We start from the raw sequence: 25,303 nt of genomic DNA on the forward strand, positions 1-25,303 counted from the left end.
ATCACCCTGTATTGAGCAACCGTACGGAAATAAATCAAACATTGCCCACTATATACGGCCTCCGCGCTTGGTATTCCGGTCCGCCACACCCCCACGCACACAGTTGGTGTCAGAAGTGGGATCCGGAGGCATGGAGGCCGTCGTACAGAAAATGGCTGAGTCCCAGGAGATGTTGGGAAAGCTGATGGAGAAGTTTTTGAAAACAGCTGAGGAAGATCGGGGACAACTGCATGACGTCCTCAAGGGCCAAGGGGATGCTCACGACCAGGCCATGGGGAAATTAACGGACGTCCTCGGCCAACAACAACAACGACCCATAACCTCCCTCCCCTCAGTAGTCTTACAAAAGTATGTTCCTGGCGACGATCCGGACTACTTTTTTACGAACTTTGAAAGATTAGCGCAGGCCGCCTCCTGGCCAGCCGATCGATGGGGGCAATATTTGGGGCCGCTACTAACCGGAGACCTCCAAGCGGCCTATCAGCAAGCCAATATACAAGGCAACACACCCTATGATGACATCAAGAAGTGTATCCTGGAAAGGCTGGGCATAGATGACGAGACCTATAGAGTGAAATTACGCCAAGCCAAGGAAGGGCCCCAAGAAAACCCCAGGGCTCTGTCCTTCCGGATTAAATATCTCGCCAATCGATGGTTACGCCCCGACACCTCCACAAAGGACGATATCCTAGCAAAAATATATCTCGAGCAATTCCTGGCATCCCTACATCCGGCCACCCAAAAATGGGTACGACAACATGCACGACTCACCCTCGACAGCGCGGTGGAGATCGCGAGTGCATACAGCCGAGCCCAAGAAATATCCAGGGGCAGAGATGATCATCCCCACCGAGCACATATCAATGCAGTCAGACCCCAGCGACCCCCCCCTCCAAGGAAAACGGAGCCGCCTTCCCTGCTGCCACCACCGCTCATATACAGACCACCCAATCCGGGTCCACAGTGTTACAACTGCGGCGGCTATGGGCATATAGCACGTGTATGTCCACAGAAAGACGAACCCATGGAGATAGGCCTGGTACAGAACTATGTGTGTGCAACACCCGGGGAAAAACCCCCACCGTTCCGTTGTCCCGTGTATGTAGACGGACATCCACTCCTAGCTTTGGCTGACACGGGCTGTCGCCAGAGCGTTCTACGGCCCCAGGACCTACCGACCCCACCAAGACCACCCACAGGAACCGTCGCCATCCAATGCGTACACGGAGACACTAAAAGGTACCCTACCACCCAGGTGCGAGTACGGCACCCAGCTGATCCCGGGACGGAACTCACTGTAGGTCTGATACCAAACCTTCCTGAGCAAGTGATCCTAGGGAGTGATTATGCTGGTCTCCCTAAATTGGTGCAGGACACTACAGACTCCCTGAACCAATGGTGGGGAGAAGCACCCTTTTCCGGGGAACAACCGCTGGCTGAAGATCCGACCAAAGCCCGGAAATCCCGTAATCAGAAGAGGCAAGAAAAGCGAAACCACACCACCGCCTACCCGGTGGTTCCCGATGTCCATCCCTGGCAAACAGATAGAGAATTCCGGGCATCGCAACAAGAAGATCCCGTCCTACAAGAGGCCTGGGGAAAGGCCTTAGATCAGGAAGACCCCCTTCACGTATGTCCCTATTTCTTTAAAAAGAACGGACTACTCTATAGAAAAGGGAACCCAAACCAACCACCCCAGCTATTGATTCCCGGACCCTTTAGAGAGAAGGTGCTCTTCCTTGCCCACAGCCATCTCCTAGGGGGTCACTTCAGCGACGAAAAAACCAGTCTGTCCATCCTGGAGAAATTTTATTGGCCAGGAGTACATCAGGAGGTCAGACAATATTGTAGAGAGTGCCCAGTCTGTCAGAGAAACAGTAGATATCGTCCTCCCAGGGCTTCCTTACTCCCTCTACCCCTCATTGATATCCCCTTCACCCGGGTTGGAATGGACATCATAGGCCCTTTACTTCCCTCCCGCAGTGGCTGCCGTTATGCCCTAGTTCTGGTGGATTACGCCACTCGCTTCCCTGAGGCAGTGCCCTTACGCCAACCTACAACACAGACCATAGCTAAAGCCCTCATCTCCATATTCTCACGAGTAGGGTTTCCCAGGGAGATCCTTACGGATCAAGGCACTCCGTTCGTCTCATCCCTAATGAAACAAGTCTGTTCAAACCTCGGCATAAAACAGATCCGCACGTCCGCCTACCACCCCCAGACAGATGGGTTGGTAGAGCGATACAATGCCACCCTGAAGTTAACACTGAAGAAAATGTTGGCCTTAGAGGCAAAGAGGTGGGAGGAGATGTTGCCGTTGGCCTTGTTTGCCATTCGGTGCAAAACTCAGAGCAGCACCGGATATTCTCCATATGAGTTGCTGTATGGTCGACCACCCCGCACCCTTCTTGACATGGCCCAAGAAGCCTGGGAGGCCGAACCTGACAGAACCCGACCCCTGCCAGAATATGTCGAAAATCTAAAAACACATCTCGCCCAGCTGCGTGACATTGTCCGCCAGAATATGGAAAACGCACAAGCTAGCCAGAAACGGCAATATGATAAGGGTACCAAACCACGCTCCTTTAACAATGGGGATCTAGTTCTTCTGATGAGACCATCATCAGATCACAAACTGTTAGGGCAGTGGCAAGGACCCTATGCGATTCTTCGCCAAGTGACCCCGGTCACCTACGAAGTAGAGCTCGATCCTATTCGAGGCACCACACAGGTGTACCATGTCAATCTTCTTAAAAAATGGGAGGGACCCCGACCCGTCCTATCCACCAACGACATGCCAACCCCTCTCTTATTTGAGTCATGCTTTGACCCCGAGATGACCGGAGAACAGAGACAGAGTCTCCGAGAGGCCCTACAACCCCTACAGAATGTGTTTTCCTCCTCACCAGTTCACACGACCATCACAGAACACAGCATACACACAGAGCCTGGTAAGATTGTACGGCTTCGACCCTACCGGGTCCCTGAAGCCCGTAGGAACGTGATCAGACAAGAAACCGAACTAATGTTGGGTATGGGGATCATTGAGCCTTCCATCAGTGAATGGAATTCCCCCATAGTTCTAGTGCCTAAACCTGACGGGTCCGTGAGGTTTTGCATAGATTTCAGGGAGGTAAATAAAATATCTACCTTCGACACTTATCCCCTTCCGCGGGTCGATGAGATGGTCGAGAGCATAGGGAAGGCCCGATACATATCCACGTTAGATCTCTGCAAGGGCTACTGGCAGATCCCCCTTAGAACACAAGACCGAAAGAAAACTGCCTTTTCTACCCCAGACGGCTTATTCCAATTCACAGTATTACCTTTTGGGTTACACGGGGCACCCGCCACCTTCCAAAGGGCGATGAACCAAGTGTTAAGACCACACTCAGGGTATGCCGGGGCCTACCTCGACGATATTGTTATCTATAGCAATAGTTGGGCGGAACACCTCGATCACCTCAGCAAAGTCGTTAGGTCCCTGGGCTCTTTTGGGTTCATCATTAATCCGGCAAAAACCACGCTAGCGGCTACCTCGGTGAAGTACTTGGGCTACCTCTTAGGAGAGGGAATGATACGTCCACAGGCCAAGAAGGTTGAGGCCATTCAGTCCATTCCATTCCCCCAGTCTCGAAAAGACCTCCGGGCATTCCTAGGCCTATTAGGTTATTACCGCAGGTTCATACCCAATTTTTCCCAGACTGCAGCTCCCCTCACTGATCTCCTAAGGAAGTCCACAAAAACAGAAACCCTCCTAAAGAATCCCAACCCTGTTCTACTGTTAGCCTTTTCTGGACTCAAAGCAGCATTAACCTCCAAACCGGTATTGGTCAGTCCGGATTATTCACGGACCTTCCTCCTACAGACAGACGCCTCGGACCAGGGTTTAGGGGCGGTCCTTTCACAGAAAGACGAAAATGGGAACGAGAACCCCATTTTATACCTGAGCCGTAAACTGTATCCCCGCGAAACCAATTATGCTGTTGTAGAGAAGGAAGCAATGGCCATTAAATGGGCGGTGGAAAGTTTAAGGTATTATCTGGAAGGGAGAGAGTTTGTCATCTATACTGACCACGCCCCTCTAGAGTGGATGGCCCGTAATAAAGGACATAACGACCGGGTCCTCCGGTGGTTCTTGGCTCTGCAACCATACAGATTTCGGACACTGCACCGTAAAGGGACTGAACAGGGCAATGCCGATTTCCTCTCCCGTTATCCCATGGCCCAAACCCGTACTAGAAAGACAGCTAGGGGAAGGGGATGTGATACGGCGGCCCCACATACCCGTCACACACCACGGTATTGCAGTCCTTCCCGTACGACAGAGAACCCGGCCAGAGCGTCCATAGTAGCAGCCCAACCCACCAAATGTCCAACCCTCTGTCCTCTGTTCCAGGACCCAATCCGGAACGGCGGAAACACGGAAGCACTACCACCTGACCCCGGAAGTACCTCCCCCTCACGTGACCAGGACACTAGAAATACCGGACCCAGGAAACAGTCCGGCGTCGGATCGAGCTTGTGGCAGGAGACCCCGACTGGAGCGGTGAAGGAGAGGACGAGCGAAGAGGAAGAAGAGTGGTCCGAAGATTGGTGGAGTCCACCGGAGGTTGCTGGGGAGCGGCCGCAACTCAACTTGGAGAGTTGCGGCGGAGCGGGTGAGTGACACGGAACCCCTCTGATAGCACATTAGGTGCAGTGTAAATAACTCCTTTCTGTATAATTGAACTACCCTTTTAGGCTCACGTCGTCACTCGGAGCACTGTGTAAATATTGTAAAGCACTCCTCCACTTTGTAAAGAAACCCTTTAATCCTCACGTCCCACCACCCTACACCCCTACTGCTTCTCGATACCCAGCTTGTGTCTATCCCTACCCTGACCCTTCCGACCCCTCCTCACTTTCGTCTTCTTACCCCTCACACTTCCCGGTGCTGGTAACAGGGATTCGACGAGAGAAGTCCGGCAGGACTAACGGCTCCTTTCTTTTCTTTGTTTTCTCCCGGTACCTCCGAGGACGCCCCAAGAGTAGAAGACCCGGAGAGCCCGCTGACATTGTTGCCGGACCTGGACCCCTCTTCCACCCGTGGAGCTGTGCCTTTCATTTCTGGATCATTGACTCTTGCTAATCACCCTGTATTGAGCAACCGTACGGAAATAAATCAAACATTGCCCACTATATACGGCCTCCGCGCTTGGTATTCCGGTCCGCCACACCCCCACGCACACAGTGACATACTCCTATATTCCCTGCGGTCATTGTGTAATTGGTCTACTATTGCTATACTTATCACCAGGGCTCTGCTGCCCGGATCTGACTGATTGCTATGTCGAGGCAAAAAACACCTGCCACTCCGGCCAACACAATGGACAACTATCTGGTCCAGGTAGTGGCCAAAATCAATAATGATCGTAGGTCCTCTCTGGGACTCATGGACTCGCCACCTTGTGCCCAAATTAACCAATCAGGGGTATCCCAGTCTGCTAGTGACGAAATTATCACCACGGACCCAATCGAGGACCCCAATGATTGCTCTACAATAAATGTGTCCACGGCATCTATTGTCTTACAACCTGATTCTATTGCCGACCCACTCATTTCAGAAGAGTTAAATAAATCCGATACAATTGTAGAGCTAGACCCAGAGAGCAATACCCTTCCTACCCCCGTCCCCGCACCAGGAGCTAAAAGAGGGATTACTAAGGCCCCGCCTAGAAGAGGTGGTCCACGTTCCTGCAAAAATAAACCTGTAACTCCACCTAGAAGAACAAATAAAAGGGCGGAAGAAGGGATAAGGGAGGAAGAGAACGAAAGTGTAGTCTGGGAGGATACGCTCTCAAATAAGCTCATGGGTATACTGGAGTCCAAACTATCAGGGTTAATGAAACCCCTTGTGAGAAGGTGGCCTGATATGCAGTGCTCACTATTCTAGTGAACACTATGTATCAGTCCAGCAACCCTTATTGATGATTGGTTGTAAGTCAACCTTATAGACCAGCTATCCTAGTAGCGTGGATACGAGCAGTCTAAGGCTAAAGACTCGAGAGGGCGTGTTAAGCCAGCTGTTATACCACATATACCCCTTGAACACCAAGTGAAAGGACACCACACAAGTGTTATGAAAATAAACAGTTATGTATTAAGAATCACAACAGCCCTGTACTCTTTATGAGGACAGGGTACTAAGCACAAACCAAAACTCTTACAAAAATACTTAAGTTAGCACAGTATATACAAATGCCCGAGGGGCACGGAAAACCATATACTTGAAAAGTGGAATGCGAAATTACTAGCAGATAAGTACAGTACTACTAGGCTTTGGAATCGCTAGGACTTGACTATAGAATCGTTAGATTACTTCTAGGAGACCCAGGGGACTCGGGTGCAGTGTGTGCACTCTCACGCGAGATGCGGGACAAAGTCTATGGTAGCTAGGAATTGCAAAGTTAGTGTTCTCGGGCGAACCCGACCTGGTAGGAAGAAAACGAAAGTGGATTCTGACCCTTGGATACTGAGGCTATGCTGGGGCACCGAAATGCCGAAGTTACCTAGCCCAGGGGCTGCAGCTGCATAGGACTCCAAGGTCGTCGGGAATCCTCGTTGACGGACCAGGAGCCTGGAAGAAAGAAGCTGCTGGCAGGCGACCAGTGAAGAAAGTTCGATGGATCCAAGCCTGGATCGAAGGAAGATGACAACTGAAAGCAGAGGGGACCAAGTTCGTGACTACTAGCCAGTAGTCAGTGGGCACCAGGAGGGCACCGGATGGTAGCCACCTCGACAAGGTGAGTGGGTGATGCTGTGCTCGAAGATCTCACGGACCAGGAGGCGTTGTCGGCGACCAGGAAGGAGGAGCGAGCTGTCCCACGAAGATGGAAGCTGTCGGCGTCGCTGGACCCAGGATTGGGCAACGAAGCCTTGGCAAATTCAAGCCCACGCGGTGGACCAAAAATGGCGTCTGGAGTGGACCAGGAGGGTCCGGGGTGCCTCTCTTGAAGAAGGAAGCAAGGGCCAGTCTGGAGCAACCAGACCAGCAGCAGTGATGTCGTCGGGCGTCGTGAAGAAGGCCACAAGCCAGCCGGCTAGTAGCCACACAGCGCGGTGAGCACGCAAAAGCAGAAGGGCCCCACGCAGATCGTGGAGATGCTGGAGGGCTGATCTTCGGTGCTGGAGCTGCTCAGGGTTGGGGCTTCTCGGACCCCAAAGCACTCACCAGTGGAAGACTCGGTGGGCTTGTTACAAAGAAGTCGTGCAGTCTTGGCGATCGTCGGTCCCTCGAGGTCTCGTCGCACTCACGGTTCTCAGCTTTGCTGTAGAGGTGAGTAGAGGTCAGAGGTGCCAGGGAAGCCGGGTCTCGTCGAGCTGGGTCGTCGGATTCGTGATGAAGGACTTCCGCAGTGTTCTTAGGATGGTGCCCGCTTGATGCAGGGTGACTACTCCTTAGCCACAAGGGAGAATCTTGAGGAAGAAATCTTGAAGTCCTTTCGCAGAAAGTCGTGTCTTGATTCCAAAGATGATCTAATTTTAACAGGGGGCCCGCTCCCATCTTTATACTAAAAAAGGGGGCTGACCCGGTGACTAGGTCCTGCCTATGGGTGGGACTAGGAGGGGGGTGGTTACACCCCTCTGCCATGCCGGACTTTCCCCAGGCCAGGGGCTGGTGTGCCCCTGGAACTGGTTCTGACCGGCCTATGCGTAGTGAGCACCGGGGTGCCACTCAGCAGTCACCTTCCTGAAAAGCCCTGCCTACCCAGGATACACAAAACCATGTCTGGGACGGTGCTAGCACCGCCCCGGACAGGAAACCCTTTGTCCAAGCCTCCCTCGCTGGAAGGACTCCCAGCAGCAGGAGGTCAGACTCGTGTCTGTGGTGGCAGCATCCATTTTGTGGAGCTGAGGCTTCAGTTAACTTTAACCGGGGTTCACAGTTACATACATGTCGTGTCCCTCTAGAAGGGTGGAATGCTAACCCCGTCGCCAGAATTGGCGAGGGGTTAGTATTCCAATTCGTATGACACCTTACTCGACATGTTTTGATAAAGCAATACCAAAGTTAGCATTTAACCGCGAGGATTATAATGCACTTAAGAGTATATGGTATGCGATATCATGGAACAGCTATTAGGACTTGATTCCGCAAGCTGCAGACAGGCTCAGCTCATGCCAGAGCACCATCTCACACGATTCCAAGCACTCTCCCTTTAGGATTGTCAAGGCCTGCCATAGGAGTGACTGATAGGAATCTGTGTGTCCATTTTAGGGTTAGGTATAGGTATGCTACACCTACAGCAAAGCGTGATTACACGACTTTGCCCCAGCTGTCATGCAGCCAGTTGTGTCAAATGTAGGAGGCCAGCCAGGGGTGGCATAATACATGCTGCAGCCCCTGGCAGCCCTGGGTATACCCATGCCCTGAGTTACAGGGTCTGATAGGGTGGCCCAGTACCAATTGGAAATGCACCTAGGGTACATGGAATCCATTTTAAAGAGAGAGCAGTAGGCCTGGGGTCCTGATTGGCAGGATCCCAGGTCGACTATGTCAAAAACCAGCTAAAACACAGGGCAAAAAGTTGGGGGCAACCATAGTCAGGATGTACCTTCCTACACAACCCCCCCCAAACGAAAGGAGATAAGGCTATCCTTGTCCAGGTAAGCCTCTATTACCTAAGTGGCCATATAAGGAAGGACCAGCTCTGGCTTGGTTTCCCCCTGTGTCATGGTCCACTAGGCAACCCCTCACCCTAAGGGTATCTGAGGGTCTCCACCATAGGGAATCTCTGTCTCTGGTGTGTCTTGGGAAAGAAGAAGGCTGATGCTGGGATGGAGTACTGAAGTGAGGCTCCTCTACCTTTGGGCTCAACTTCCTCCAATCAGCACCCATCATGTGTGCCTTTCTTTCTTTAGCTGAGATGCACTGAGCTCTCAGGGTCAGCCTCTGGCTACCTAAAGCTGGAGGCTGAGTCCCTCTGTTCGGCTTACTGGAGGGACAGGTCAGGTCTGGGGTTTTTAGGCCATATGTTTGGCGGTGCCCAACAGTGTCCAGCTGGGGGAGTTCCCTAACTACTTTTAAGGGGGATCCCTCAGGAGTCTGACTTATTTTCACTTGGCTAGGTTTACCAGCTTCAGTGATCCTAATCTGCTCATTAAGGGGTTCTTTTGGACAGGGGGCCCTTTGGGGTCCACCACTGGCCTCCCTGACCTCCACAGCCCTGGGTTGACTGAGGCAGGGTAGAGAGGTGCAGGTTACCTGCTCCAAACTGGGACCCACCTGGGAAGGATCCCCTGCCATCAGGGGCTCTGCCAGGCTAGGCCTGACTACCTCTGGGGCAGTTCCTTCAACAGGGGTAGAGTCAGTTCCCTGAGGAGGCTGGCTCTCACCTAGTGTCTGGGAGGGGGAAGACTCTTCTTCCTCCTCAATGCTCTCTGTTTGAGTGGAGTGATCCATTGTTTCAGGCTTCACAACCTCACTATCTGTTTGAGTAGAGGCTGAGACCATTTCAACCTTGCCAACCTTTTCAGGAGGGCACTCAGTCTGTGTTTGGGCTGTGACTGTCACAGCCCTCCTATCCTGTTCTGGAAAGTCTGTCTGGGCCTGGGCAGTGGCTACCACTGCCCTTCCAACCTTTTCAGGGAGGAATGATGCTTGGACTGGGGCTGTAGCTATTACTGCCCCACTAACCTGTCTGGATAGGCCTATCATTCTGGAGTGAGTTTCTTGCTCCACCTCAGCCCATGCTGAGAGTTCCAGGTCATTCCCCAGTAAGCAATCTACAGGTAGGTTATCTGTCACTGCCACTCTCATGGGCCCTGTGACATTACCCCAACTGAGCTTGACTACTGCCATGGGATGCCTTCTCTTCACTCCATGAATGTCTGTCACCTGATAAGTAAAACCAGGGGTCAGTTGAGCAGAGGGGACCAGATGGTCAATCACCATGGTGATGCTGGCCCCTGTGTCTCTGAATGCCTCAACTTTCTGACCATTCGCTAAAACTTCTTGTCTATACTTTCCCAAAATGTGGGGACCAGTAGTGAAGTTGGCAAACCCCATGCCAGTCTCACAGACAAGAGTGTGGTCAGGGAACCTGGCTAGGCCATAGTCCTCCTGATTGCCCAAAGTAATGCCCACCACATTCTTGGGGGCACTCCCACCACCTGGGGGATTACCACTAGTGGTAACAGGAGGTTTAGGAGTATTACCTGGGGGTATATTTCCCTTATTACCATTTTTAGGGCAACTGGCATCACTTTTGTAATGACCCACCTGTTTACAGGTATGGCAATAAGGTTTCTTCTGTTCTGAAGGAGTGTTCTGGGACCCACCACCCTTGTTGGAGTTTTGGGGCCCTTGGGAAGTCTTCTCTGTGGATTTATCCCCACCCTTCTCTTGAGGCTTGGTTGATTCCTTTTTCTGGTCACCACCCTGGTTTTTAGGCCTGACCCTGGTTCTGACCCATTTGTCTGCCCTCTTACCCAATTCATGTGGAGAGGTCAGATCAGAGTCTACCAGGTGCTGATGTAATAACTGGTTCTGACAATTATTTAAGATTTGCTCCCTCATAATTAGATTATACAATCCTTTAAAATCAGTAACCTTACTACCCAGTAGCCAGCCTTCAAAAGCCTTAGTGGCACAATCAACAAAGTCAGTCCAATCTTGAGACTGAGTTTTCTGGGTGTCTCTGAACAGCATCCTGTATTGTTCAGTGGTTAAACCAAACCCATCAACCAGTGTATTCTTCAAGATTTGGTAATTGTTAGCATCCTCCACCCTTGTGGTGAGGAGCTTATCTCTACCTTTACCATCAAAGGAGAGCCACAAGATAGCTGCCCACTGACTTTGGGGAACACCCTGCACAGTGCAGGCTCTCTCCAAAGCAGTAATCCATTTGTGGATGTCATCCCCTTCTTTAAAGGGGGGCACTATCTTATTCAGGTGCTTTGTATCAAAACTCCTTTCCCTATTGCTAGGTTTATTGCTGCCACCAGTGGGCTGTAGCCCACATAATTCTTGCTCTCTAGCAAGGGCAAGTCTCTCTTTGGCCAGGGCAAGTTCTTCCCTTTCAATCCTCAGTTTGATTGCCCTTTCTTCAGCTTCATACACTCTCCTCTTAGGGGAAGACATCCCTCTGTGAGAAGAGTTGAGAGAGCCATTGGTTCGAAGGGATCTGTTAGAGCCTCTTGATAGAGACCTAACTCGTCCATTCCCAATGTTAAGCTGACCTGAGAGTGGGCCCAGGAGTCCCCCAGTACCAAGCTCATGTCTGCTTAAGTTGGACCTGGTTAGTCTACTGACTTCTACCTGTCCCTTATCTGCCTCATCCCCTGACAACTGGTCCTCATCCTCATCCTCAGCATCATCTGCTTCCTGGAGGGGATGGTCCTGGCTATCAAAGGGTCCCTGTAAGGAGGGCAAACTCCCATCTGGATTAGAAGGGTCTGGGTTACCAGCCCTACTGGCATCATAAGCCTCTAAGAGACCAATCAGAAAGGAGGTTGTGGGGTTAGACCCCTGTTTTAGCTTCCTGAGGGTACACACTTGTCTCATCTCATGGAAGCTAAGAGCAGCATATTTTGAAGTAAGGACCTGTGGAGGGTCCACTGACACAAGGGGATACTCAGAGTTTCCTCCTTTGTCTGACATGCTGATTCTAGTGTGGTGTAAGTTGTGCACCTACCTACACTATGTGTTTACCTACTGATCCCTTGCTAAGAGTTGCAGCCAAGGTGTGCTAAGCCTTGAGGAGCTGCAACAGCTGGTTCAGTAGAACTCAGAGTATTCTAAGCTTAGTTATATGTACTAACAGTACTTATGTGATCTTTCAACAAGATATTCTTAGGATACGTGTGGTAAAACAACAGCAAGCTCAAATCCCAACCGCTGCTCACCAATGTGAGAAGGTGGCCTGATATGCAGTGCTCACTATTCTAGTGAACACTATGTATCAGTCCAGCAACCCTTATTGATGATTGGTTGTAAGTCAACCTTATAGACCAGCTATCCTAGTAGCGTGGATACGAGCAGTCTAAGGCTAAAGACTCGAGAGGGCGTGTTAAGCCAGCTGTTATACCACATATACCCCTTGAACACCAAGTGAAAGGACACCACACAAGTGTTATGAAAATAAACAGTTATTTATTAAGAATCACAACAGCCCTGTACTCTTTATGAGGACAGGGTACTAAGCACAAACCAAAACTCTTACAAAAATACTTAAGTTAGCACAGTATATACAAATGCCCGAGGGGCACGGAAAACCATATACTTGAAAAGTGGAATGCGAAATTACTAGCAGATAAGTACAGTACTACTAGGCTTTGGAATCGCTAGGACTTGACTATAGAATCGTTAGATTACTTCTAGGAGACCCAGGGGACTCGGGTGCAGTGTGTGCACTCTCACGCGAGATGCGGGACAAAGTCTATGGTAGCTAGGAATTGCAAAGTTAGTGTTCTCGGGCGAACCCGACCTGGTAGGAAGAAAACGAAAGTGGATTCTGACCCTTGGATACTGAGGCTATGCTGGGGCACCGAAATGCCGAAGTTACCTAGCCCAGGGGCTGCAGCTGCATAGGACTCAAAGGACGTCGGGAATCCTCGTTGACGGACCAGGAGCCTGGAAGAAAGAAGCTGCTGGCAGGCGACCAGTGAAGAAAGTTCGATGGATCCAAGCCTGGATCGAAAGAAGATGACACCTGAAAGCAGAGGGGACCAAGTTCGTGACTACTAGCCAGTAGTCAGTGGGCACCAGGAGGGCACCGGATGGTAGCCACCTCGACATGGTGAGTGGGTGACGCTGTGCTCGAAGATCTCACGGACCAGGAGGCGTTGTCGGCGACCAGGAAGGAGGAGCGAGCTGTCCCACGAAGATGGAAGCTGTCGGCGTCGCTGGACCCAGGATTGGGCAACGAAGCCTTGGCAAATTCAAGCCCACGCGGTGGACCAAAAATGGCGTCTGGAGTGGACCAGGAGGGTCCGGGGTGCCTCTCTTGAAGAAGGAAGCAAGGGCCAGTCTGGAGCAACCAGACCAGCAGCAGTGATGTCGTCGGGCGTCGTGAAGAAGGCCACAAGCCAGCCGGCTAGTAGCCACACAGCGCGGTGAGCACGCAAAAGCAGAAGGGCCCCACGCAGATCGTGGAGATGCTGGAGGGCTGATCTTCGGAGCTGGAGCTGCTCAGGGTTGGGGCTTCTCGGACCCCAAAGCACTCACCAGTGGAAGACTCGGTGGGCTTGTTACAAAGAAGTCGTGCAGTCTTGGCGATCGTCGGTCCCTCGAGGTCTCGTCGCACTCACGGTTCTCAGCTTTGCTGTAGAGGTGAGTAGAGGTCAGAGGTGCCAGGGAAGCCGGGTCTCGTCGAGCTGGATCGTCGGATTTGTGATGAAGGACTTGCAGCAGACCGCAGTGTTCTTAGGATGGTGCCCGCTTGATGCAGGGTGACTACTCCTTAGCCACAAGGGAGAATCTTGAGGAAGAAATCTTGAAGTCCTTTCGCAGAAAGTCGTGTCTTGATTCCAAAGATGATCTAATTTTAACAGGGGGCCCGCTCCCATCTTTATACTAAAAAAGGGGGCTGACCCGGTGACTAGGTCCTGCCTATGGGTGGGACTAGGAGGGGGGTGGTTACACCCCTCTGCCATGCCGGACTTTCCCCAGGCCAGGGGCTGGTGTGCCCCTGGAACTGGTTCTGACCGGCCTATGCGTAGTGAGCACCGGGGTGCCACTCAGCAGTCACCTTCCTGAAAAGCCCTGCCTACCCAGGATACACAAAACCATGTCTGGGACGGTGCTAGCACCGCCCCGGACAGGAAACCCTTTGTCCAAGCCTCCCTCGCTGGAAGGACTCCCAGCAGCAGGAGGTCAGACTCGTGTCTGTGGTGGCAGCATCCATTTTGTGGAGCTGAGGCTTCAGTTAACTTTAACCGGGGTTCACAGTTACATACATGTCGTGTCCCTCTAGAAGGGTGGAATGCTAACCCCGTCGCCAGAATTGGCGAGGGGTTAGTATTCCAATTCGTATGACACCTTACTCGACATGTTTTGATAAAGCAATACCAAAGTTAGCATTTAACCGCGAGGATTATAATGCACTTAAGAGTATATGGTATGCAATATCATGGAACAGCTATTAGGACTTGATTCCGCAAGCTGCAGACAGGCTCAGCTCATGCCAGAGCACCATCTCACACGATTCCAAGCACTCTGCCTTCAGGATTGTCAAGGCCTGCCATAGGAGTGACTGATAGGAATCTGTGTGTCCATTTTAGGGTTAGGTATAGGTATGCTACACCTACAGCAAAGAGTGATTACACGACTTTGCCCCAGCTGTCATGCAGCCAGTTGTGTCAAATTTAGGAGGCCAGCCAGGGGTGGCATAATACATGCTGCAGCCCCTGGCAGCCCTGGGTACACCCATGCCCTGAGTTACAGGGTCTGATAGGGTGGCCCAGTACCAATTGGAAATGCACCTAGGGTACATGGAATCCATTTTAAAGAGAGAGCAGTAGGCCTGGGGTCCTGATTGGCAGGATCCCAGGTCGACTATGTCAAAAACCAGCTAAAACACAGGGCAAAAAGTTGGGGGCAACCATAGTCAGGATGTACCTTCCTACACCCCTTATATCAAAAATAGACCAACTAGCCAATAAAGTTAACAAATTAGAGACCCTCCTAAGAAAAACCAATGAGGGGGTGGGGGAAATACCAAATTTAATAATAAGCAAACTTGAAGACATAGAGGCTGCAGGGAAAACACTTGGGGGGAATACGAATGCAGCCCTACAAGTCCCACTTGACCAAACACAGCAAGCTAGCTCTAGACCCGGTGATATCCCTGACACTGCTCCAATCTTAGATCCAGCACAAACAGTAGGCAACTCTACCTCTGAGATTTTTAACTCAGAAACCGGCCCAGTTGAATTAATTGTCGAAGCTTCCCCCTTGATTCTAGTACTTGCTAACACACCACCACTGAAAACAGGGCAGATCGAGTCTCCGGATTCCCTACGAAATAAGGCTCTACAGTGGCTTAGTAATAACATGCACATATCTCCTTGGGGCAAGGAAAAACTATCTGGTGATCTGCTCACAGCAAGAAGGGTTAAGTGGATAGGCACTAAGACAAAGAAATTCCAAGGGGACTGTGTGGTTTTGAACTTCAAGGGCCCTGAAGTATTACCTGACGTCTTACGGAACATCTTCCCACCACAACATAGAACAGCAGAAATAATACCACTGACACTGGATTTCTTCTATAGTAGAAGAGGTCTAGTAGCTAAACCTAGCATACTGAGAACAAAGTGGACAGTTGTGGGAAATAGAAGGGCCAGGAACGGCCCATTATGCGAGTGGGGGCTAAATCTGGAAAACCACTTCTCTGCGTTATCTGACTTAAACAAGTGTGATTGACTCGTGGGCTCTTCTCCTGTCCCTCCTAAAATCCAGCTGCATCAGGGATGTGATAGGACACCTACCCCACACGAGCTCTTAGCAAAAAAACTGACCCTGGTCCCTAAGGAATCCTACACTCCTGCCCGAGAGGAACTAAGCATAGTTTTGAAGGGACAAAATAGAGTACTAGAGGTGATTGAGAAGTCACCAACACTGAGTGGAGGCCTATCATCAGGCATAGAATCCGAAGAAGCAATAAATACTCCTGATAATGACCAGATATATCATCAACTGGATATACTGCCATTATCTCTTGTCTCTTGGAATATAGCTGGCATTACAAACAAGCTAAACATCCCAGATTGGGTCGACTTTATCGACCATTACGAAAAATATTATGCTGCAAGAAACTTGGTCGCTCTCCCCAATTTTTCGGCAAGGGTACCTGAACTTCTATGTCCCAGCTATAAGAAACCGAGTAGGTCGACCCTCTGGGGGCCTGTTAATTTGGGTACGTCAAACATTGAACTGCTCAGTTAAGCAAAGGTCTATACCCTCTAATGATATTTTAGCACTTGATATTAGCTGGCAAAATGGCCAACAACTTGCCCTGTTTAATCTTTACTCCAGGGGAGTTGGTAGGGGTAAACTATCAGAGACCATAACGACCCTTGAGCATCACATTGAAATGCTACCAGTGCCGCCCCATGTAATGATAGGCGGGGATTTCAATACCACCTTTGAACCCTTGGGTGAAGAGGATAGGATCCTGGCCGAAGAAGAGGATGCCAAGTGGAGAATTCCTCAACTAGACGTCCCAGTTATTAGAAAATGGAGCACAGTGGCAATCCAATTAAAGAGTTTTTGTCTCTCAAGAGGGCTTAGAGCAGTCAATGGACGGGCACCCTCTGACTTAATGGGGAAAAATACATTTGATAACGGCCGAGCAGCCAGCAGAATAGATTACATACTACTGGATGTAAGGGCTTGGAATAAATTGGTAGATATGTAAGTGAAAGACAAATTAGAAAGCGATCACAATCCTTTGTGCTTGACACTCCATCCCTACCATGAAATGTCCGATTATCCAAGAGGAAATGAAATGGTGACGCAAGATCTTGTAAGTTCAAATAACCTTCGCCACCTGAAGTGGAGTATGCTCCTAGAAGACGTTTCTAAATTAGAGACTCTCAAGGAACTAGTGGTGGACGAAGTCTCTAAGATTAAGTCCCATTATGGGTTGATTGATTTTATAGACTACATGATGGAGGCCCACGAGAAACTATTTTCCAAAATTCAAAGTTTCTTTGTCAAAACGGTAGCCTCAAGCAAAAAGAAAAAGGTCCAAGAGAGTAAAGGGTGGTTTGATAAGAGTTGCAGGATAGCACGACAAAATCTTAGCATGGAATTGAGAATAGGAAATGCATCAACAGTGAGGCTGGCGAGAAATCAGTATAGACAGGTCCAAAAACTGGCAAAGAAGCGTTGGGATGAGGATTGCTGGTGCGAACTCAAGGAGGCATGTGCCTCCAAGGATTCCAAGCGTTTCTGGGCCACAGTAAAATGGGAAAGGGGTGGCGTAGCCCTCCAGCCAATGAACCATGTCCCGAAAAGCAACTGGGTAGAATTCTTCCAACCACAGTATGCCCGTAACCCCACATTTACCAATGATTGTCCTCCTCCGCATGTCTACTACAAATCTCCAATATTTGTTGAAAAGGATGTGAGTATTGCACTGGACTGTGTAGCAGGGGGCAAAGCTCCAGGTATGGACGGAATTCCGGCTGATATATTTTTATCGGATCGGAAGTCCTGGTGTAGCTATTTTACAATGCTGGCTAATGCGGTGGCAATGGGAGGGAAAGTGCCTGCCTCATGGAAGGGAGCCGAAATTATTCCCATATTCAAGAAAGGTGATAGAACCCTGGCTAAAAACTATAGACCCATTAGTCTGATTGATACAGCACAAAAACTAATGGGTCGATTAGTCCAGAATAAACTGCAGCAATGGATCAATGAAAAGAATATTTTGTCATCCTACCAAGCTGGGTTTCGCCCTTTAACTAGTAGCGTTGACCAAGTCCTCCACTTTTTAACCATCTACTGGAGAAACGTTACTTTAAAGAAGGGGACATTGTATGCAGTCTTTGTGGACCTAAAAGCCGCTTTCGACTTGGTCCCCAGAGAGAAACTCTGGCAGACCCTGGCGGACGTAGGCTTAAGCCAGGAATTGCTTACACTCCTTGTTTGTCTCCACGAAAATAACTTTGCAAGAATAAGATGGGGCAAGCAAGGAGAAGTAACTGATCCCTTTCCGGTAGAACGTGGGGTGAGACAAGGGTGTGTCCTAGCGCCGACTCTCTTCTCAATTTATATAAATGGCATTGTTGAACATCTAGAGAAGATTGCTAGTGACGCCCCAGTAATTGCAGGCTCTCGTGTCCCCGTCCTCATGTTCGCGGACGACACGCTTTTACTTTCCCGCACCCCCAGTGGTCTCCAAAAAGTGGTTGATGCCTTTGGTGAGTTTTGTGATGGGAGGGGCCTTGAACTGAATACCACTAAAACAAAATTCATGTGCCTCAACCAGCAGTCCACCTTTAAAGGTGTAATAAAATATAAAGGAACACCCCTAGAAAGGGTGGACTCTTTCTCTTACCTAGGCATCACCCTTCAAGAAAACATGAGCTGGAAATCACATATAAACACAACTTTACTAAAGTTCAGGCAGCTAGCAGGCGCAATTAGCCTAAAACATCGTACCTCGCTAACAAAGCCAGTAAATTGTGTGTTGGAAATTTATTCTATGAAAGTACTGGGGGCTTGTTTATATGGCTCCGAATTATGGGGGTTTTCTAATTTGAGAGAACTGGGCCGAGCAGAAAACAGATTTCTACGAGGAATTGTGATGGTTCCCCAAAGCACACCCACAATCCCATTAAAATTGGATCTGGGAAGAAAAGATATAGAGGACATAGCGAGGCTACGCCCCCTTCTATATTGGAGACGGATTAAGGTGACCCCAGAACTAAGTCACTATGCGGCGGCCTTGATGGATGTCATCAAGTTCGACCGTTTCCATAGTATCCCATGGCTAAAGGAGCTCCGGGGACTCCTTATAAAACTGAAATTGGATTATCTATGGGACACTAAAGATGTGACCTGCTTCCCTACGAAAGCAAAGCTGAAAGAATTATATTGGGAAATGGTGTATCTTACAATGTTTAGTGATGGTACAAGTACAAGCCTAACATCTCGCTTCTTAGATATAAAAATGTACCCCTCATGCGAATCTTTTTGGGATGTTATCGAAAAACCATATGATAGAAAACTTTATTTTCAATTTCGCATAGGTACACTCCCGGTGAATGCCTTCAAGAAGCATTGGTCCCCAGCATGGGATGAACACTGTCACCATTGTAATGAACAAACTGAGCACATTTCCCATCTCTTGTTCTGTTGTCCACTGTATTCGTCCCCCAGACGTAAATGGTTAAAACCTGTGTGCTCAAATATGGGAACCCGTAGCCAATCTGAAGCTCTTAGGATACTTGAAACAGATTGTTCCACAGTGCTCGTCGTTGGGGTAGCAACATTTCTGGCCTGGGCATGGATAATTCGTACCAGATCATTAATGACAATCACATCCCAATGAAATTATGTACATTACTAACTCTGCACTTTGCCATATGAATTATTGTATTTTAATCTTTAGAAAAATTTACTTTTTAAGAAATGTGATAATTTAGTGTATTTTTATCATGTATTTATTCGACAATTCATGTTTAATATGTATTTTTAGAAAGTATTTTTATGTGTAGTATTTATTGTATTAGGGTTAGGTGAATGCTTTTATGACAAATGTCGAATAAAGCTTTAAAACTGAACTGCATCCGATGTTGCACTCGAGGAGAGAGGTGCAGAGACTGTTGAAGGAAGAACAATATCAGAGAGAAGAGGTTAAAGAGGGTGAGATAGAGGAGTCTGTTGGTGATTTCGAAGGGCTTCAGGAGGCAAGTGGCCTGAACACCTCCCCAGAGTGGGAGCTTTCTTCTTCAAGGGCTTGTCCACCTCAAGAGGTAGCTCCATATCATACTTTATCAGAAAGGCTGCGGAGCTTTTGGACTTGCAACTACCTATAGCAGAATATAAGCCAAATTTGCTCACAGAGGTTTTGCATTCGCCATCTTCGATAGTTAAGCCACTGTTGCCTTTTAATGAAGCTTTAACTGAGCCTATCCTGGAGGTGTGGCGTAAACCGCTCTCTTCTCCTGCTGTATCTAAATCTGTGGTAAGGAGATAAAAGTCTGCTCCAGGAGACCCTCCCTTTCTTTCTTCACATCCGTTCCCGGAAAGTTTGGTGGTACAGGCGTCTTGTTCTAAACAATCTTCAGGCTCTTTTCCTCAGGCTCCTGCCGACAGACTCTAAGAAGTTGGAGCAATCGGCTAAAAAAGTCTTTTCTTTCTCTAGCTGTGAGAAAGTGCCATCTTTCTTGCACTGGTATTCCCCCACTTTTTTTCTGAACTGCTGATGTACTTTGACTGAGTGTGCCCTGGGTTCCTGCCAACCAGGTACCAAGGGCCTGTGTTCCTTCTCTAAAAACTGTGTTGAAACTAAAACCCAATTGGCATATCTGGCCACCTATCAGGATGAGGGGTTTAATGTACAATGCACGAGAGGGCATCTTTGAGATGCCCTCCAAAAATCCGAACCTACAATCCACGTCTGGGCTGAGTGGCTGCAGAGGCTGCCACACCGCAGACATGTTGCTGGACCCGTGGGTGAAGAGGCCCCCGCTCTCCTGGGTCTGCAACAAAGCACATCCTGGGCGAGGTGCTATGTCTCCTACCCCAGGATGAACAGGGGGAAGCTTCAAAGGCATAACGCCTCTGAGAGCTTCTCCAGACCATTTGCTGTACCCAGCAACCAGCCCCCCCACCAGTCCTACCCACACTCTGGCGGGAAGACTGGTGGGAAAAACTACGTCAGGAAGGGGGGGGGTGCCAACTCCACCCCTCAGGTGGAGGAGGCTAGGTGAAGCACAACCCCGGGCTCCGGCCATCTTGTAGATGGGGAGTCCTGCCCAATCCCAGCTAGGCTCCTGCCCCCCTCTCACAGGAGAGGAGCAGACTAGGGGTGTACTCACCCCAGGACAGAGACCCATTGCTCCCTGCCCTGCTCTACCTGTAACGCCCCTAAATTTAGTATTTAGGGGCTCCGTAAATATTCCTTCCTCAGATCCCGATATCAAAAAGAAGAAAGAAGATCAAGAAGAAGACCACCCGCCGTGCGGCGAGAAGTCTCTAAAAGAGGAACAAGTTACTTGCTTTTGGAAACACTGTGTTCAAGGCATATGAACTGTAGATTGTATACTTATGCATAGATCACCATCTGGTGTTGGGCTCGGATGTTTGCATTTTGTTTTTGTCTTGGAAGAAGTGTTTGTAGTCGCGAGGTAAGTGACTCCTCCTTTGGACGATAGTGCGCATGGGCATGGACTCCATCTCCAGAATGTTTATTTCCGCAATCAGATTCGGATGTGATTTGCTGGGCTCCGGGTCGACATCGGTTTCGAACCCCCCTTCGACTCAAAATTCCTCTCCATTAGACGGTATTGTCTTGCTTGTGTTTCCTTTTAGACGTGCATCTTTACAAACAAACTCCTCGATCTTCGACGCAGGCCGTTGGGCCTATCCGCGCCAACCACGCCTGCAGTCAATGGAAAGGACTCCCTTTAAAAAATGCCCTGGATGTGGTGCTAAGTTTCCACACACAGACTTGCACGAGGTTTGTAATCTTTGCCTCTTCCTGGAGCACGAAGGCAGAAACTGCGAGACCTGTGCATCGTTCAGGTCAAAGAAACAATCCGTGATCGTCGGGCTCGATGCCACGAAATGTCTTGCGGAAGTAGCTCGATTCTGGACATCTTTGGAGCAGATACCAATGTCCAACCGGAGCAACAAGATGAAGTAGACATCTCCGTCTCCGAGGCCGACGACTCCAACGTCGAAGAGGAGACAATCACACCGGATCAGTGGTCCATGAGTACTGAAACCCCTATCCCAAATCCCAAATCTAAGGCTTCGGTAGCGCCCTCGCGTCGACACCGGCAACATGTTTCAGACACCCCGACCTCGGGCCCGGCTATGAAATCTAAAGACAAGCCTTCTGGCTCGGGCTTGAGCCAGCCCCATTGTGGAGCCGAAAAGGGAGCTGGGCTCCTGGTCACTTGCTCAGGGCAAATGGGGAAGTAGGATAGGACCACGATTGCACTGCCAGGGGCACTCGGGCGACTGGGTGCAGGGTGCTTTTGAGCCCTCGAGCGCTCAATGTTATTCAATGGAGATCTTGAAAAGGGAACAAAGGCTGCAGGCTCGGGGACGGAGGATCTTCTGGAGCGACCAACACTCCGAGGGGTAAGTTGGGATCTTGAAAGGTAGGGAGGCACCCCGGAGTACGGCACAAAGGGCTGGGGGCCGCCGGGTGCAGGGGTGTCTTTTGGCATCAGGAACTCTTACCCTCTGCTGGTCGCTGTTGGGGGGTCCCTGGTTCTGAGGTAGCAGGCGTCGTCTTGGTCATCGAGGAGGGTCCTTGGGCACTGGATTCCAGGTCAGAATCGCCGGGGAGACGTCCTCAGGGTCTTTGTCCACTGGGGCACAGGAGCACAGGCCGGGCTCGGCGGGAGCAGAGTGGGCTGGATTTGTGGTTCCTGGCTGGCACCAGGGGTATTGCTGTTTGAGCAGAACCACTGCTCATGGGAGTCAGGGTCAAGGCAGGCAGGTCCTCCGGAGTTCTCGAGGCTGCTGTCCGTGGGAGACACCCGGATTTAGCAGGAGCAGGTTCAAGGAAAGGATCAACAGGCCGTAGGGCTGGGGCCATGTCAGTTGGTGTCGTGCTCTTGTTAGTAGCTGCACAGCAGGTCTTCTTGGTCTTCTTTCTTGTTTCGAAATCGGGATCTGAGGAAGGAAGGGTTCGAGGCATGTGGGCTGCTGAATTCATATCTGTGCATAGATCGCCGCCTAGTGTTGGTTCCGGATGATTGCACATTGTTGCCCTGGAAGAGTCTTCGAAGTATCACGAGATAGGTTGCTCCTCCCTCGGACTACAGTGCGCATGGGCATCCTCTCCATCCCCAGAATGTTTTTCTCCGCCATCGGGTTCGGATGTACTTTCCTACTCTCCAAGTTCGGAATCAAGAAAACTTCTTAAAAGGCCAAAAGGCCTTCGGATACCGTCAGTATTGTTAAGCGCTCAGTGCCGATATACTTTTTACTACTCGGTTGCATTCCAGTCATCGAATCGGGCCGTGAGGCCTTCTCGACACCACGTGGACTGACCGTCGATGGAACGAAGTCCGTTTAAGTACTGCCCTCAGTGCAACTCGAAGTTCCCGCACACAGACAAGCATCCAGTGTGCAACAAATGCCTATCTCCAGATCACAACGAAGATAGTTGCCTGGCCTGTGCCCAGTTCCGATCAAAAAAGACTATTCGGAATCGACGGGCGGCAAGGCAAGAAATGCAACGATCGGCGCCGGAGCCCGATAACATCTTCGGGGACGAAGAAGATCTAGCGAGCGCCGAAGACTCAGACCGAGCCCGACTCCGAATACTACCCCGAAGAGGGAGAACTAATCGTCGATCTCGAAGACTATGATCAAGACATCGTAGCAGTTGAAGATGACTCCTATGACGGCGAGGGGCGAACCGTGAGTACACCACCCCATATAGACACTACACCTCTATCAGAGACTCAGGTCAAGGCATCGCCAGCAGGCCTTAGCCGAGACCAACAACCTCGTTCTACAGCCCCGCCATATCGCCCGGCTAAGAACATATCGAAAGAGCCCTCTGAGACACGCCACACTACATCGGTTCCATCTAAACTGAAACTTGTCGACAATACAGTCTTCGGACCGAATTACGTTGAACCGAAGGTATCGAAGCCTAAAGGCGTCGAACCGAAGGCCACAGTACCCTTAAAGCCAAAAGCAGTCGAGTCGAGCTCCAAGTCAAAGGCCGTCGAGTCAACCTCGAAGCCAAAACACGTCGATTCAACTCAAAAACACGTCGAATTGACCCCCAAAAGGCATGTCGAATCGAGCAAATCAGCCTCAAGTATCGACAAGGGGAACAAACCAGTCGACGACAGAACAAGGCCTACGCCCAAAACTAGCGTCGAACCGAAACCGAAGGTGGACGAAAAGAAATCGGTCGAGTCGAAGCCCATCGACCCGAAAAAGGGCGTTGACCCGAAACAGCAGGCTCCAAAACAACATAAAGAGACTATCGAACAGACAACACCGCTCGCTCCAAAAAAAGTTGGGAAGCCAGCAAAGGACGTTCAACCAACAAAACCTGTTGAAAAACAACCGAAAGCGATACAACCACCTAAAACGGTCGAAGTACTAAAAAACATCGACCCGAAAAAACAAAAAGCTAGGGTTGTAACGCCAAAGTCAACAACTGTGGAAGAGGAGCTTCTTCACCCAGATCCCTCCACAGACAACCAGTCAAAAATCTACATTGATCCAAAAACTGGTCAAGTGACTGTCTATACTAAAAAGAAAAGGTCTCTACCAACTGAAGACTCTTACAGGATGCCCCTAAAGAAAAAGAGACTGTGCTACCTCTCTTATCCTCTTTGAACCTATCACTCCTGCTATGCCTACAACTCCTTATACCCCAACCTCACCAACACGCTCTGACTACAACCCTGATGAAGATAAGGACGCAGATGTAGGTTTTGGTTATCCACAAAACCCAAATACAGAGCCAGACACACAACCATGGGGTACAGGAGGAGAACCAGACACTGAAGGGATTCTGCCCATTACAGACTTTGCTGTATACCCTACTAAGCCATCAACCACAGAGGATACAGTTGCATTTCATTCTCTGTTAGATAGAGCAGCAACCTACCACAATGTAGAGTTGCACTCTGATGCTATTGAGAAAGACTTCCTCTTTGATACACTCACAACATCTGAAAGACCCGTTAAAACACTCCCAATGCTAAAAGGGGTGTTAAAACACACAGGTGACATTTTTAAGGACACCGCTAGAGCCCGGGTTATAAACCCTAGAATTGAGAAAAAATACAGAGCTGCACCTATAGATCCTACATACATCAAAGGACAGCTACCCCTAGATTCCTTAGTGGTGTCAAACGCACTTAAGCGTGCAAACTCACAAACTACTGGTGAAGCTGCACCTCCAGACAAGGAATCTAAGATATTTGAGGCATCAGGCAAAAGAGTGGCGGCTCAGGCAATAAACTCCTGGAGAATAGCCAATACACAGGCCTTGCTGGCCAGATATGATAGGGCGCACTACGACAGTTTGGAAGAAATTCTCCTACACTTGCCTGATCCCTACAACCAGCAGGCAGATGAATTCATACAAGAGGGAAAGCTCATCACCAATGCATCCATTAAGTGTGCACTAGACGCGGCAGACACAGCTGCCAGATCCATTAAAACCAGCATGCTAATAAGGCGACACGCATGGCTTCGTATATCAGGCTTTAAAAATGAAGTCCAGCTGTTGATTCAATTCTGAACAAAATGAAAAAGGATGCAGAAACTGCAAAATCTATGGGAGCACTTCAGTCCCAACAACACCGGGTCTCCTTTCGTCGCTCCAATTATAGAGGAGGAGCGCGAGGAACATCACAGCAATCCTCCAACTACAAATCTAACAAACAATCCACATATACCAAGAACACCAGCAGGGGTGGTTATAGAGGAAACAATACCAAAGGCAGAGGTCGTGGAGGTAATGCAAATAGATCCTCCACTAACACAAAGCAGTGACTTCTTGACACTCCCCCAGAAAACATAACACCAGTCGGGGGAAGAATAAAACAATTTCAACAGTCTGGTTAAATATCACCACAGACAAGTGGGTCAGGC

The 25,303-nt window shown here is 49.7% G+C and overlaps 2 protein-coding genes across 8 annotated transcripts in view; both read left to right on the top strand.

The window, feature by feature from the left end:
* The window catches only part of MYH10 (myosin heavy chain 10), a 1,221,191-nt gene that overhangs the window by 794,409 nt on the left and 401,479 nt on the right, over positions 1-25,303 (top strand). The gene's annotated exons all lie outside the window — the stretch shown is intronic.
* Positions 131-4,669, top strand: LOC147702020 (uncharacterized). The gene is made up of 2 exons (XM_086928739.1): positions 131-1,630; positions 4,400-4,669. Exons 1-2 carry the CDS (start codon positions 131-133, stop codon positions 4,667-4,669), a joined length of 1,770 nt encoding a protein of 589 aa, XP_086784865.1.

Source organism: Lissotriton vulgaris, chromosome 7 (genome assembly GCF_964263255.1).
Source record: "Lissotriton vulgaris chromosome 7, aLisVul1.2, whole genome shotgun sequence".
In the NCBI taxonomy this organism is placed as follows: domain Eukaryota; kingdom Metazoa; phylum Chordata; class Amphibia; order Caudata; family Salamandridae; genus Lissotriton; species Lissotriton vulgaris.